Below are 17,329 nucleotides of genomic sequence, written 5' to 3' on the forward strand. Positions count from 1 at the left end.
AGTTACAATAACTAAAGGTTTAAAGTTACAATGATATACCTCGAATCATAGGGTGCTCGAATAAGTGGAATCTGGTTCGGTGGCGCTGGAATCTTTCGTACATCATTTTTGAGAATTGGCGCGAGGGATGGAATTTGTTCATACACCCACTGTTGTACTAAAAGTAGCGCACCATTAATGGCCTTGAGATCATAGTTTGTGGCCGTTTTACACAAATTTCTATAAAGATGTGCGAGAACCGCACTACCCCTACTTATACGTCTATCTGGACTCAAGTCAAGGATGGTATGCAAGAAACTCAAAGGGACATCGTACGCATTAGAATCAGAAAATAAAACGCCACCCATCAGAGCTAAAATATATACTCTAGCCCACTGTTGGTGAGACTCGATAGTGTCTCCAACATTTTCTGCCAACTCCGCCATTAAAACAGAAAGTAATATCCTCCTTTTCTGTATACCCCTATCACCAATAGCCTCAGGGGCGATCCCTAAGTAAGTAACGACAAGCGGTATCCAATCGCTATCATTTGTTTCATACCAAATACCGGAAAAAACATCATCGTCTATTGGTAAACCCCATAAAACCTGAACGTCTTGCAACGTTACAGTTGCTTCTCCTACATATATTAATATGGATTATATATATATATATATATATATATATATATATATATATATATATATATATATATATATATATATATATATATATATATATATTCGAATTATATTTAAATATATATATAAATTCAAATTTATATATATATATATATATATATATATATATATATATATATATATATATATATATATATATATATAATATACTTGACTAAATTAATGATATATATTACGAATATATAATAATATATATACTTTACTAAATTAATAACGAATATAATATATATATATATATATATATATATATATATATATATATATATATATAAAATAATTAATATATATAAGGTAATGATTTTATACCAATCGGTAAATGAAACGTATGCGTCGCCGGACGCCATCTTTCAACCATAGCAGTAACAAGTGACTAATCGAGTCTTTGTTTACCCAATTTACAAACTAAACCTAACCCCACATTATCAAGATACACCTGCACCCTCTCATCAATTTTTTCGTTTTGTAACCCTGAAATATGCTGCCAAAAGCTCAGATCAGATCTTCTTGGTTTGATCAACACGTCCTCGTCAAGCTTCTTTGTAAATAGTGCATATGATCTATGAATCCTTTCCGCTTGTAAAAACAATAAAGAACTATCAATCGGCTCCGATCTAGCACGTACTTGGTTCGTTTGAGCCATTTTTTTGTTGAAAATCAAAGAGTTTTTCGAATTATTTTTTTTTTATTGCAAATGTGATTTGTGTGTGAGAGCCGAAGTATCAGACTTCGGATTTATACAGATCCAAAACCGAAGTTTGAAACTTCGGTTTTCCACGTGGCCAGTTTTGATTCGCCAGTTTTGTTTTTAACGGATTATGGTCAATAATTGGGATAAGTTTACAGTAAATGTGATAGCTGGATTTTAAAGCAAAATCAAAGTTTGGAACTTCGGTTTTGACACGTCGTCAGTCCATTCATCAAGTCAACAGAGTAAACGAATAAAGCACTAAAACCGAAGTTCCAAACTTCGGATTTGGCAAAACCGAACTTTGAAACTTCGGTTTTACCATTTTCGTAATTATTTTTGTAATATTTCTATTTTTGCAAGTGACTTAAAAAATACTATTTTAAAAAAAAAATCAATAAGTTTGTACTAATTCTGTGAATTGTCCAAATTAATTGATTAAGGTATACAATAGTAACAAACATTTATTAAGAAATGTAATTTTAAAAAAGATGGCAAATATGTTTAAACTGAAAGAGAAGTAGCATTAAAATTCAAGACAATTATAGCATCAATATGATTCTTAATTCTTTTTACGACATTTTTAATTTATCATCCAAGACCACTCCCTATGTTATTACGAAATACATTTTTACTATCTCATCCACATCATCCACTTTTTTTTTTTTTTTCACTGGACACTTTCTAGCGTTATACTATATATAATTCCTACAAATATAGCCAACATATATAATTCCTACAAATATAGCCAACATATATTAAATGTACAAGTTTTATCAAACACAATTTACAAACTAAAAAAGCAAGTGGGATCACTCTCAATGCCAAACGTACGCCATTGGTTTCACATTTTTCTTTCACGTAGAGGTTTAACTTGACGGTCACGTAAAGGTTTGACTTGACGGTATCTTGGCCAAATGAGTGGCGTACGCCAAACTCTATAAGGAATGCTCTAATACTTTAATCGATGTAAGAAAAATGCATTACACAAATCAAACCATTTACATAGTTAAATTTCAAAATTATCATCTCTACTAAAATTTACTAGTACAAAATATAATGATAGCTTACTAGATTAAACAAAACAACACAAAACATACAATGATGGCCTTCACGTAGTCCTGGTTATTAAAAAAAAAAAATTTAGGTGTAATATTCTATTTAGAATCATACAAAAGTAGCGGCCACGTCTGTCACAATTCAAAGTCCACTATTTATTATATCACCTCAGCATACTATAAATAATGCAACATTCTTCATTTCACTAACAACTCTCATACTAATAGCCTCCAAGCCTTTAACAACATTCAGTCTAAAAATGGCAAACCACCAATTCATCATTTGCATCCTCCTCCCATTGGCCTTCCTAGCAGCTGCCGTCAACGCCCACGAGGTACCCGCCAAAGAAGACAAAACCGCCACAGTTATAGTTGAAGGAAAAGTGTATTGCCAGAGTTGTAAATACTTTGGTTCATGGTCTCTCACTGACGCTGAGCCAATCCCATCAGCCAAAGTTAGCGTTATCTGCAAAAACCACAAGAAACGAGTGAGCTACTACAATGCATTTGAGACCGATAAAGATGGTTACTTTTACGCAGAACTTAAGGATTTCAAGATGACCCATTATTTATTGGACCATCCTCTTCATTCTTGCCATGTTAAACTTGTGTCATCTCCTCTTGAATCGTGTAACCTTTTGTCAAATGTCAACAATGGTATCAATGGCTCACCTTTAAGATTTGAGAACAAGGTGTTGTACGGAAAGAACTATGAAGCGATTGTTTATGGATCAGGTCCATTGGCTTTTCGTCCTACTAATTGCGATCCAGAAACTGCTCACTAAATTTAATATTGTTTTGAAGTGTTTGATTCCATTACTAATGTATTTTTGTATTTGAGTTGGATGTTATTTAACGAATTAATGTGGTTCATTGCCTATTACCACTATTCAAACTATACCACTATCTTGACAAAACAAAAGAGGGGGAGGTTTTTTCTTCTAAACTATTCACAAACATAGAACAAAAGTTACTACATGTTATATTAACTAGAATCAGATAAACGATATTAACAAATTATGATGCTAGAGTGTTTGAATGTGTTCCTAAATGTTTATTCGAATCAAATTATCAGTTTATCCCTTAAATGTTCAGTTAATCATAAGCAAAAGTTGACTATCGAACACTAAAAAGAGACAAGTTCATGAATACTTACTAAATTCCTCAGAAGTCCAATGGCATTGCAAACATCTTGTTTATATCATCCATTGCCTCCTTAGTGCAAACTGTCTGCTCAAACAAATCGTTTTCTTTCGTTGAAGATGAACTACATGGCTGATAACTCTTTCGTTGTTGATGATGATGATGATGATGATCCTTTTCATCATCTGGAAGTATCAAAAAGGAACTGCAATTTCGTCTCTCTTCAAACGGTTTCTCCTGCTTACTTGGTCGTCTTTTTTTAACAAATTCTATTGGTTTCCCAAACATGCTATTAATGTCATCCATCGCCTCCTTTAAGTTTATCGTGGGTTCTACTAGTCCATGGTGGCACACATTTTCCACCTTTGGCTCATCTAATATGGTGGACCCTACAAATCTGAACACTACTGTATCTTCTTTAAACTTCACCGGTGGGACCCTATCAGATTCTGAATCTTTGGAGATATCTGCAGGGATAGCCATTTTGTGGTCAAATTTATCCTTTTCATCCTCATTATTCTCTTCATCGTCATCACAGTATATTTCAAAATGTTCCTTCATGGGTTGACTTTGGTTTGACATTTCAACCTTGCTACCCGAGTCATTATCATTAAACACCTCGAAATTTTCTTTGCTTTTACTAGAATTGTACTTTGGAAAAGGTTCCGAGGCTAAAGGCTCGCAGAACATGCTATTTATAGCATCCATGGCTTCTTTCGTGTTGATTGTGGGTTCCACGAGACCGTGATGTCGTGCATCTTCAGCTTCTGATTTTCCATCAATAGCAGTTTTTGCAAATCTAACCACAACTGTGTTTTCACCAACATGTTTATCTAGTTCACGCCCACTACTTTGTGAAATTACCTTTTTGTCCTCTACTTGCCGGGATTTAGGTTTAACATAATCTGCTGCACCAACAACAAGACTTCTAGCACTTTGCCTTTCATCACGCTGCAAGACATCATCAGTTCATGGTTAGATAATGAAGTGCATCAAAGACTATAACTAGAAACAAATGTTCATAATGTAAAGTAGAAATATAAACAACCTGCCTGAATCCTTTTGCTTTTGTATCCCGCCAATCTACGTAGAAATTGGTCGAATGATTTTTGAAGCTCATCTGATGGCTCTGCAAAACTGCTACATCTTTGCTTGTTAGAGAAATCATGATATAAGGGGGTGTTTGGATGTGTGTTTTAGACACTAAAACTGATTACTCCAAAGTCCAAACACCTCTTTGTTTCTCTCTTTCACAAGACATTTTTTATGTTTCAGTTCAGAGTTAAAACAATAGTCGTTACAGCCATTCATGGCATCAAAAATAAGGGACCAAAATCAACATCATCATGACAACATATTATACTTGTGCAGAGGATTTGCATGATAATCGCCAGTTATTAACACAACAACATCAGAGTACTTACTTTCGCACCCCTAAATGGTACATTTTTTCAGCATCAGTAAAATTCTTCATTTTCTCGTAATAAAGAGCATAAGCCTGATAAAACAATGACCTCTTGTTCCCAATGTGATTCGCCTTCATGTTCTCCAGTACAGCACCAGGGTCATCAACAAAATCCAACTTCATATAAACCACAGTCACATCAATAGAAATCTTTAATCATTTGAGACCAAAGGGTCCGTTTAAATAGAAAATATTTTTGAAACAGTATTCAAATGATCTAATTTTCCTGTTAAGGCAGCAGTTTTCAATCACTAAAGAGGAAAACATTGAAAATTATAGAATAAATATTCAATACAAGTTATAACCTCGGATTGGGCCGGGTTTCCTCCTGGTCAGTAGTTGGAGTCGGGTTATGCAATTGCAGGAGATGAATACGTGGGTGGTTTAGTCCCCCTGGGTCAAACCTCCGTTCAGAAAAAAGAAACTTTACGACAACTAAACGCACTTAAATGGGCATTTTCGGATGCTGATGATTTTTCAATCTAAAGTTAGATATAACCTATAAACGAAAATCTCACATAATAATTTACTAGATATTAAAAACCTAATGATATTCCTCCAATTAGGGTTCCAATTTCCACTGTTCCACAATCACATATCTCTACCAATTGGCTAAACGAATTAAACTAAAACTAAAACAAAACAACTAATTCAATAAAAGGGAAACGGTTAGGATTACCAATTTAATCCAAACACGAACGTATCGTGAATCGTTGCGGTAACGATTATCTGATTGGAAAGTTTGAGCACATTTTTGAAGAAATCGAGGAAGTTTCTGTTTCAGTAGCTCTAGAGGTAATTCATCCGTCATCTTCCTAATTCCACTGTACAAATACATATACATATAAATTGTATATAATACATTTAATGATTGAATATAATCAAAAGTAGTGTATTACACTACAAGTGACATAGCGTTTGTGGCTTACCGGAGCCAGGGGATCAGAGGGTCTGAGCCACTGTAGTTTTTGATATCTGAGATTAATGAAGAAAATAAAATGTCATTGTTGGTGATGCTGGATTTATTCGCCATTCTTAGACCAACTGTGAGGGACGCCTAATATTTGAATTCTCAGGGAAGACGTTAGTCTCACAAATTTAGTACCTATAGTTTAGAATACACATTTTTTTTTTTTTTTTTTTTTTTTTTTTTTTTTTTTTTTTTTTGGCAATAAAACGAAAACTTTATAACTAAATCTCCGAAACAGAGATAAGAATACAAAAGGGCTACCACACAAAAGGCTCAAAAACAGAAAACAAAGCTAAACAAGCCTACATGAAACGCTATCTAAAACCGAGCCTAATTGTGGACTAAACAAACAATTGAAACAAATACAATAATCGAAGCTAGAAACCAAACAAAATCCAACCCAAACCCCACTCAAGAGCCAATGTTTGAATCGTTAGCCCCCTCATCCGCGTTTGCTTTAAACAAAAAGGAAGTCTCGATGCCACCTCCGTCATCATCGAAACCACCATTCCTAAAAACATAAAAAAACCACTGTTAGCAAATGGTTCGCCCGCCCCAGCCCTATTACGTTTCCCCTCAACACTCATGAAAGCCTTTGGCATTCCGATTAGAAGTCTCTTCAATCTTATCCTCGTCACTCAAATCGTGCAAACGAAACGACCCATCCGAAACCATCTTTTTCTTATCTTTCCCTTTCTTCTTGCCCGACCCTCGCGTAACACTCGACCTCCCCCCATAAAATCCAAACTTGTTAGCATGCACATGCCAACCCTTACAATGACCTTTGCAATCCTTGTTTGCACAAATACAATACTTACGTCCCGCACTATTTCCGGTAGCAACGTTCGCTAAGTTATCAAGAATCACATTAGTATCATCCTCGCAACTATCATTTGTCAAGACATCCGCAATCCTTCTTTTCTTTGATTGATTACAAAAATCAACCCCATCAAGCACATGATCAATCCTATCCAAATTAACCGCATACTGCCTAACTTGAACCCTATCGTCATAACAAATGTTATTTCCTTTATCTAAACCCGCACTCTTACCCCTCACTTCCTTCCCATCACCATCACCACAACTCTTATTACCAACCAAAAGTACTTGATCCTTCGGTAACATCAAAACACCCGGATGCCCTTATTACCGCATCAACAACACCCGAAGCTACCTCCATATCGTGTGTATCTTGTTGCACATCAAGAAAAGGGCTCGAATCTGAAGCAATCCCCCTGTTAATATCACACGAGACTTGTCCCACTTTGATATTACAATTAATACTCTTGACAAAATCCGGTGAGAAGCCATCTTCAACGATCGAAGAAAAATCGACAAAATGCCCCAATTCGTTAACCCAAAGTTGCTTTGTATACTATTTTGCATCTTCCAATTTAACAACAACCACCTCATGGATGTGCTTCACATAGTGAGAGTTTACAAATGCAAACAAAGAACCAATATTACCGAACATTGTAGACGATTTAGCAATGGAAAGAACACTGCCGAACAAGCTAGCCACCGACCGTATGTTATGATCCGAAATGAACCTAGCCGGAACACCTCTAATCTCGACCCAAACAAATGACTAAACACTGAATCATGATCACCAAAAGGAGCAATCAAAACAAAAACCCCCAATCCCATTATCCGCTCCCAAGATACAATTATAACTCTCAAAAGACGAGCAAACAACCACGCACCCAAACAAACCAACTTTGCAAATCGAGATCACCGAGGCACCTAAACGGACCAAGAACTCTTTAACCTTACCTTCACTGAGTGGAAGATGATCCACCAACAAAACACTCAAGTTCACCTTCCTAACCACCTCCTCATTAATCGCCAAAATACACTTAACGGAATTCACCGGACATACATTTACAGAATCAAAGTTTGAAACAGCCCGAGATCTTCTTGGCCGTCCCACAAAAATCGGTTTACCAAATACACGAGCGCCGTCTAAAGTCTTCACTGCCTTCTCTGCAATTTCAACTTCCAAAAACGAAATAAAAGCATATCTTCTTCCACTCCAATGTTTAATCTCGGAAATAGGCCCGATTTTTGCAAACACATTCTCAATCATATTGTAACGACCCAACCCGTCATTTTCCAGCCCATAAAAATTTTTCCTTTTTAATATACATCAAATAATACTTTAGGTCCCATTTCACAATTTCCAAAACGTATTTGTTATCAAAGTAAGTTCAACGAACTTAAAAACATACAATAATAATTTAAACTCCTTAATACAATAATACGTTAGTTACATCATAACCCGGTTATTACTCATGACCCGACTAGTTACATTTACACAAAACCGAGTATGGTGATTGGGACTACGCTACCTAATCCTAAATCGAGTCCAAAAGCAAGATCTTCTAAAGCAACCTAGCCAAAATCTCTAATCCCCACGCTTACCCGAGCCGCCATCACGCGAATCCTATAAAAATATCAACAACGAGAGGGTAAGCTAACGCTTAGTGAGTGAAAGTATACTACATCCATATATATGCATAAAATGGACACGCCACACAAATATAATCAAATAGCACTTACCGGAGCATCCAAGCATAAAGGCAAGCTAATCTAGGTATACCATACGATCGCTTTACAACAAGCTAATATATCAACAATTAAGTACACCAACAACGATAAGTACAACGCCAATAAGCTACACCCGGAGGGTTAGCTACATCACAACAATACATCAATATATATATATGTAACAAAACGTAAATCGCCAAAGGTTAACCCCTTAACCCAATACCAAATGAAGATTGGCCTAAACTACACGAGCCTTAGTAAATCCGCACCACACGCGACTACTATCTTCAATACCACAACAACATCGAGGTTGGCCGAAACTACACGAGCCTTAGTGAATCCGCACCACAAGTGACCACTGCCTCAATAAGATGACCGAATCTACACGCGTCATCGTGAATCCGCACCACACGTGATTCACCTCCCAAATCAAAACCGACATATACCGGGGTTACTCAACCGCAACTCAATACCAACCCTTTGCCATCGGGGTTATATAAATTCACATCACAAGCCCATGTGATAACGTACACACGAAGTGTGCACCTCGCCAAAGGTGGTCAACCAAAACGCAAAACCGTGCCAATTGGACTTATACACAAGTCCATCAAATCCACCTATATGTGAAATGAGCTCTATAGCCGAGGATCACTTCACCCAACCCGCACCCATCCTATACATACATATGCACATAGTATATTAATACTCACCTTGAAGTCTTGATGGATGCAACATCACAAATCCGCAATTACCAATGGAAAGTACCTATTCCATTCATCACATAACAAACAACACAATTAGGGTGGATTACAAACCAACCCAAATTGACACTTAGTGCAATTTCGACCCAATTTCACTTTCAAACACAATTCATGCCCAAACTTACCAATAATCACACTCTAGAGTGATAAGGGTTCCAATTGAAATGCCCCGTTCATATCGATTATAAACGTTACATAATAATTGACTTCATCGCGAGGTATTTGACCTATATATGATACATTTTACAAACATTGCATTCGTTTTTAAAAGACAAAATTTTATCACATCGAAAGTTGACGGCATGCATACCATTTCATAATATATCCAACTATAAATGACTTAATAATATTCTTGATGAACTCAACGACTCGAATGCAACGTCTTTTGAAATATGTCATGAATGACTCCAAGTAATATCTCTAAAATGAGCAAATGCACAGCGGAAGGTTTCTTCCATACCTGAGAATAAACATGCTTAAAAGTGTCAACCAAAAGGTTGGTGAGTTCATAAGTTTTTCATAAACAATAAAATTCATCATTTTGATAGACCACAAGATTTAAATACAGTACACATATCTCGTGTACTAAACCATTTTTCATAATGTTTGGCAGAGTAGGTTCGTATCCTTTTCTCCCCCGTAGGTTGCCTCGCGATTATTAATAACCGTACACATATCTCGTGCAAAAAAATAATACACATAACCTGTGTATAAAAATCATTCTCTCGATACATAACATTCAATTTGATTTCATTGCTCAACATGGTAACCGACCTTAACATATAATGCGCATCAATAATATCCTCAAAACAGAATATCTCGTCTGTATAATATATAAACTTCGAAGTACTAAACACCACGCCCACTAGCTCTTCCATCTAGTGAACATTCTAGGTGGGGGTGTTAAACCCGGTAGCTACCTTTAGGATTCGCGTGAATTAGGGCCATACCCGTTTCCAATTCTTAGGTTACCAAGCAATAATAATCAAGGGAAAATATTCACATCAATTGGTGGCAATCATCATGTCCACCTAATTCAATAATAATCAACAGAACTTCTGTCTGTATAATAATTCATTCGAGGAATGTTTTGCTTGTGTCATATCGAGTCAAACATTTATAAAAGCATTTCACGTATTCTCAGTCCAAAAATATAGATTGCAAAAGCATTTAATAAAACAGTTATAAAAACAGCGCATGTATTCTCAGTCCCAAAAATGTAAAGAGTAAAAGGGAATCAAATGAACTCACGATACAATATTTTGTAGTAAAAATATTCATTCAACGAAACTGAATAATGCAAGTTGGCCTTGCATTCACGAACCTATATCATTTATATATTGTGACGATCGCTCCAAATCCATATGGATGAACACGTCATTCATTGATTTCATTGCGAGGTATTTGACCTCTATGTGATACATTTTGTAACATTGTATTCGTTTGAAAAGGTATTTCATAAATGAATATATAAATTCCAGGTTTTTAACATCTGATGATTCCTACGTATAGACAATCACCATTTAAATGGTTTACAATAATACATCTGTTGACAATACAGTCAAAATAAGATACATGGTAATGGTTTGGTGAATGCAAGTTTCTTGTATATAGCATGTATGACTCCAAGCACATATCTTGTATCACGTATAAGCAAACAGCGGAAGACTTCTAGAAACCTGAGAATAAACATGCTTCAAGTGTCAACACAAAGGTTGGTGAGTTCATAGTTTTAATATTACACATAATCCGTATATCAATGTGGATTACAAAAGTTCAGTTGTTTTATTCAAAACGTTTATCAATAGGTTTTACATAAAAGGTGGATCACAAGATTTCAGTTGTTTCATCCGAAACGTTTATCAATCGGTTCTACAAAATTGAGCACCCTGGTAACTAAACTTTAATGTTTATATAATTTGTACCCTTTGTATAATCATCTTAATAATACACGCAAACCAACGTGTACGCTTCTCAAATAGCATACGTCCGTTAAAAGGCTAGCGCTCTAGCTCGGACGGGGATATCAAGCCCTATGGATCCATATACTACTACTCGCGCCCACCAGTTCTTATAACTGGCAGTTAACAGTTACCAAAGCTAAGGGATTTTCGGTTCAAACTCAGTGTAGAATTTAGTATGTACTTGTATCCATTGTGTTTTAAATAAAGTGCATGTATTCTCAGCCCAAAAATATATATTGCAAAAGCAATTAAAAAGGAATCAATGAAACTCACGCATATAGATATTGTAAAACAGTTATTAAATCATTTGCATGTATTCTCAGCCCAAAAACATAAAGAGTAAAAGGGAGCAAATGAAACTCACACAAAATCAGTTTTAGTATTTGTATCCATTTAGTAAAACAGTTTATAAAACTGCGCATGTATTCTCAGCCCAAAAATATAGTTTGAAAAAGGGATCATATGAAACTCACAGTTTAATATTGATATACAATATTGCAGGAAAGCACGTAGACGCATCGGAGATGATAAACACGAGGTTTGATTCACAAAAATACCCCCGAACATTACCCATAATTTCCTTGGCAATAACCCATATTTTCCTTAGCTCTAGCTCGCTCGGAAACTCGTTTTGAAAATTACTTGGACATCACTCCGTCGTAATATTTTTTTGTACATTATTATTTTTGTATCGCAAAAATAATAACACTAATAATAATAAAAAAAATAATAAGATTAATAATAATCTTATTAATAATAATAATAATAATAATAATAATAATAATAATAATAAATAATAAATAATATTACGGAGTATATATATATTTGTGTATGTGTGTGATTTAAATCGAGCGAAAACACTGAAATTTATAGATGTGGCCTGAAATCTGGAGTCATGCGACTCGCATGGAAATGGCCTTCTGGCCATGCGACTCGCATGAGGACCAGGGACAGCTCACATTGTTTTGGCTCCTAGCTTGTCGACATAATATAAAATAAATATAAATATAATATATATAATTTAAATTAATTAATTATATATTATATTAAATTCACGTGCATAGTTGACTTGTAATTTTTGTTCTGATAAGTCGTACGTTGTCACTCGACTTATGTCCCGGTTCCGGTTTTTCGAACGCCCTTTCGTACGCTGAGAAAACTTGTACTTTTACGTTTCGTGAATCGTACCTTTGTCAAAATATAGTCTTAAATCATCCATAAAATATACCACTGTAGCAAAGTTACTGTAGCAAGTCAATTTTTACTGTAGCAATTTACTGTAGCAAAGTCAATTTCACTGTAGCAAATAGTGATTTTCGAAAACACTGTAGCATTTTGAGTAATGTGGCAATTTGAAAACACTGTAGCAAATTAGTGTTTAACTGATTCATCTTAAACGCTTTAGTTAACTTATCTAAATATCAATTGAATCAATAAACGAATGTTACTATCGTTTATTATATATATGTATATATCTTTTTAATATACATAAATCAGTTTTTAAATACACATTGGACGTTATTTATAAATAAATTTTAATAATAAATATTTCAACTTATCATATACATTCAAATAGATATTTAAACCAATAAGTTTAATGTACGGTATCAAACAATTAATACATTGTTACCTTTTCATGTTATAGTATATATGTATCTTTTTACATATAATTGTTCGCGAATCGTCGAAAACAACCGAAGGTATTTAAATATATAAAAGTAATTCAAAAATTTTGAGATTCAGTTTTACAGACTTTGCTTATCGTGTCGAAAATGTTAATCATACAAAGATTAAGTTTAAATTTAGTCGAAATTTCTGGGTCATCACATATATATATATATATATATATATATATATATATATATATATATATATATATATATATATATATATATATTAACACATATAATGGTAATCGAACAAATTTATATATTATTAGTGATTTAATTGTTATTTTAATTATGTTTTTCATTAATAATTTAATTAACTATATTTATTTTATATACTTTAGATAAATAAAAAAATTATTAATATAGTTATGTTATATGTAATAATTATATCTTATATAAATAATATTTGTTGTAATAGTAATAATAATACTAATGGTAATATTAGTAATACAAATAATGATAATAATAATAATAATAATAATGTTAAAAATAATAATTTTAATGTTAAAAGTAATAATGATGATAATAATAATAATAATAATGTTAGTAATAGTAATAACAATAATATTCATAATACTTAGTAATAATCATACTAAAATGATAAAAATAATAATGATACTTATTTTTATTAATTCATAAAATGATAATATTAATAATAATAATAATAATACTTATATTAATACTAATAATGATACGATAATAATAAGAGTAATGGGAAGAGTAATACTACCTCAAAGAAGTAGTCTTTAAAAAAAAACCCAAGTCCGGGTTTGAACCCGCGACGTCCCGCTAACCCGATAACATCCTTAACCATTACACTATGTGTTTCAATTCTGACATAACACCCAACTTGAATTGTTTTTAACCTTTACTTATGCATCCTTCTTCTTCTTTTTCAAAAAAAAAAGAACAAAATGCCCAAGCCCTGGCTCTAACCCAAGAACTCTCTCTAATCACGAAAACAACCCACACCACTCCTCCGTATTTGTTTTTCTGTTTATATTATAATTCTAATTTCGTTTATCTTAATATCCACATTCATCTTTATTATAATAACTAATTATCATTAATATCAACACGTCTTCCACCTCTTTATCAAATAAATCTCACGATCAAGTGTTTGAGCCCAATTCACATATACTAAACCCACTAAATAACGAGCCCAACCATAACTAATTAGAAGCCCACATAGCAGCCCAATCAAGAGGGATTAAAAATGTAGAAGCCCTAGTTCGATCACCAGTTTGAGATTGAGCAGGAATACATCAATAAAACCGCTACAGTAATTAGTTCAATAACAACAGCATAATAAATTGGTTCAACGTTATTGCTCATCATCATCATATATACTACATTTATTATAGGTATCATCACCGTGACTGCAACAACAACAATAAAATAGGAACAAAAGATTGGGTTCGGTTTATATGTGTTTGAACAGAACAAGAGCAGCAGTCATACAGAAATATCGAGCAGGTTTGCAGGTTGTGGGTTTAAATCGTATCAACACAGAAGTAAATTAGCTGTGTGTAATCTTGTGACTGGTTCAAACGGGAATACAGAAATAAAAGACAATTGATTTAAATAGCAACAACGAGCAGTTATCAGTTCATGATGAGTTAGGGTGTTCGAAGAGAAAGGAATATATATATATATATATATATATATATATATATATATATATATATATATATATATATATATATATATATATATATATATATATATATATATATATATATATATATATAGAACTGGAACAGTAGAAGATGCTGTTGTTGGTGGTCTTGGTTGATAGCAACATTGAATAAGAAAGGAAAAGGTAGGTTTCGATGGAGCAACAAATGGGTGTGGTTAGGTTCACGAGTAAAACAGCATATCAGTGATGGGTGTTGGTGTTTGATCGTATAGTAGCTCGTAGCAGCAGCAGAGTGACAACATGGTGGCGTTTAAGTGTTGATCGAGCAAAGGAACAATAGTAGCAGCAGGTTTGTATCATGGTGTGGTGGTGGTTGTGGTGGTTGTTTGATAGTGAATTAAACAAAAAAATCGAGTAGGTGGTGGGTTTGGTTTTGTTATATGTCAAACTATAATTGTATTATGATGGTGTTCGGTTTGATGGTCCTTCGGTTCTATTGTAACCCGAACATGAATTAAAAATGGACGAACAAGGTGATAAAGGTGGTGGAAGACTTCGGTGATGGAAGTGGGTTGGTAATCATCAATGGTTAAGTGGGTTTCATCGTGAAGCAACAAATGTTTGTTGTTGAGTGATGATCGAACAAGAAGCAACACCGAACTTATTGGTGGTTCGTGGTGGAGATGATGGCCGAGGAAGGTGGTGACTATGGTGGTCATGGGTGGTTGCCGAAATTAGACAATGATATGTAGGAGCACCCATGGTTGATGTTAGTGTTTGTAATGATATATATGTATCATATATATATATAGAGAATGAGTACGTATGTAAATGTATATAATTGTAGTTAGATTAAGATAGATAGGAAATTGAGATGAAACATAGATGGGTATTGTAGGTGTGTGTGTTTTTATTACTCTGCAAATATAGGTATATATATATAATATGTATCTATGTTCTATGATAGTGGTAAGGAAAGACAAAAAGAAACAGTAAACTAAATATTATAATAATAACAATCAACATTCAATGAAACTTAAAAATGTGCAGCATAGTTCAGCAGCCGGATGAAATGTAATTATGTGCCGATAGTTTTCACGGACTGTGTATAGTGCACTATTTGAAATCAGTGGCGGATAAAAGTCTTCGGAAAAATCCTAAAATTTTAAATTAAGTATCTTTATTTATTTAGGTCATTATGGTATAAAATTTGGTCATTAATTATTAAATAAAAATTACATTAATTATTCACTCCCAACCCTCAAGTAAAATATAAAAAGTTTTAAAATTTGACAAACAACTTCTACATATATTATTAATAAGCCTAAAATTTATAAAACTCATTTTCGAATCACCGTTTATTGTAAAATTATATAAGTTTCTTTTTAACTCGTTTATTATCAATCAATATGACAATTGAGCATTACCGTTGTTTACTAAATAACTTCGAAATCACAAAATATATATTTAATATATTTTTTAGGTAAATATAGATTTATTTTAATAATAAATTTTATTAATTATCTCTTATATCATTTTATAATTTAAATCATATATTATATCAAACTATATTTCAAAGTATTATATATATATATATATATATATATATATATATATATATATATATATATATATATGTGTTTATTTATTTATTTATATGTAATAGTTCGTGAATCGCCGGAAATGGTCAAAGTTAAATGATTGTATGAAAACAGTTCAAAATTTTGAGACTCAACATTACAGACTTTGCTTATCGTGTCGAAATCATATAAAGTTTAAGTTTAAATTTGGTCGAAAATTTCCAGGTCGTCACAGTACCTACCGGTTAAAGAAATTTCGTCCCGAAATTTGATTGGGATCGTCATGGCTGACAATAAATATGTTTTCATGACGCATACGAGCTAGAAATTAGAGTTTTTATCATCAGTGAGTAATATGGATAAAATAATTTATTTATGTGAAGAGTACGAGTGGAGCTATCACAAAAGTGTGAAATGAGTAAATGTAGGTTCGTCATATCTTTTGACGTAGATAGGACTGATTTCCAAAGTTCAAGAGATTTGGAGAAAATCTTTGTCATAAGATTTGATTCTTCGGTAGGAAATTAGGATCCTCTTTGGTTAAATACAATAATCTGTCTCGATTGCTCTGTCGGATATTTCACTATAAATCCACCTTCTTCATTTCCTTTATTTATTTTTTTATTTTTTGGAGTTCCATACTTTTGTTTTCTCTTCCCGACTTTAAGTCAAGCGATTAATGGTCCAGAATTCGTAGATATTAATTTTTGAATGAATATGACTAATGTTCTAAGAGAGAGATTGTAATAGCACAATCTGATTTGTTAAATTATCAGAATTCAAGAGAAAAGATAGAACTATTAGGAAGATATGTTCTCGATATGTTTAGAGATTAAATAGAATGTAAGAGTTGTGTAAATGGCACATGATGACGTAAAGGTTTGTGAATCATCTCGTTCCATTAGAAACTCAGCATGACTTACTGTAATATAATCACGTTGATCAAGTGTCATTATATTAAACTAACTCATGCTTCAGTTCCCAACACTACTTCAAAAACATTCATATTTTTAAATTCGAATTCTTCAGAATTTAGAAACTAAAATAGTTTCCTTTCTGATGTAACACTGATATTGCGAAAAGATAAATGATTTCAGATAAGAATAGTTATGAAAATATCTTCAGAAATATCGAGGATATTTATAATGAAAGATACGATGATATCTT

General features: G+C 33.2%; 2 protein-coding genes across 2 annotated transcripts; one reads left to right on the plus strand and one right to left on the minus strand.

Annotated features, from left to right (window-relative positions):
* Positions 1–1,992: 1,992 nt before the first annotated feature.
* Positions 1,993–3,287, plus strand: LOC139895754 (non-classical arabinogalactan protein 30). Its single transcript, XM_071878291.1, has one exon. The coding sequence runs from the start codon at positions 2,684–2,686 to the stop codon at positions 3,206–3,208; it is 525 nt and encodes a 174-aa protein (XP_071734392.1). The 5' UTR covers positions 1,993–2,683; the 3' UTR covers positions 3,209–3,287.
* Positions 2,421–6,064, minus strand: LOC139899681 (uncharacterized). The gene is made up of 6 exons (XM_071882528.1): positions 5,961–6,064; positions 5,711–5,855; positions 4,991–5,148; positions 4,619–4,703; positions 3,580–4,517; positions 2,421–2,889 (listed from the first exon to the last, which is right to left on the minus strand). The coding sequence occupies exons 1-5, from the start codon at positions 6,062–6,064 to the stop codon at positions 3,588–3,590; spliced, it is 1,422 nt and encodes a 473-aa protein (XP_071738629.1). The 3' UTR covers positions 2,421–2,889; positions 3,580–3,587.
* Between the last annotated feature and the right edge of the window lie 11,265 nt (positions 6,065–17,329).

The sequence above is a fragment of the Rutidosis leptorrhynchoides genome, chromosome 3 (assembly GCF_046630445.1).
Source record: "Rutidosis leptorrhynchoides isolate AG116_Rl617_1_P2 chromosome 3, CSIRO_AGI_Rlap_v1, whole genome shotgun sequence".
Taxonomy (NCBI): Eukaryota; Viridiplantae; Streptophyta; class Magnoliopsida; order Asterales; family Asteraceae; genus Rutidosis; species Rutidosis leptorrhynchoides.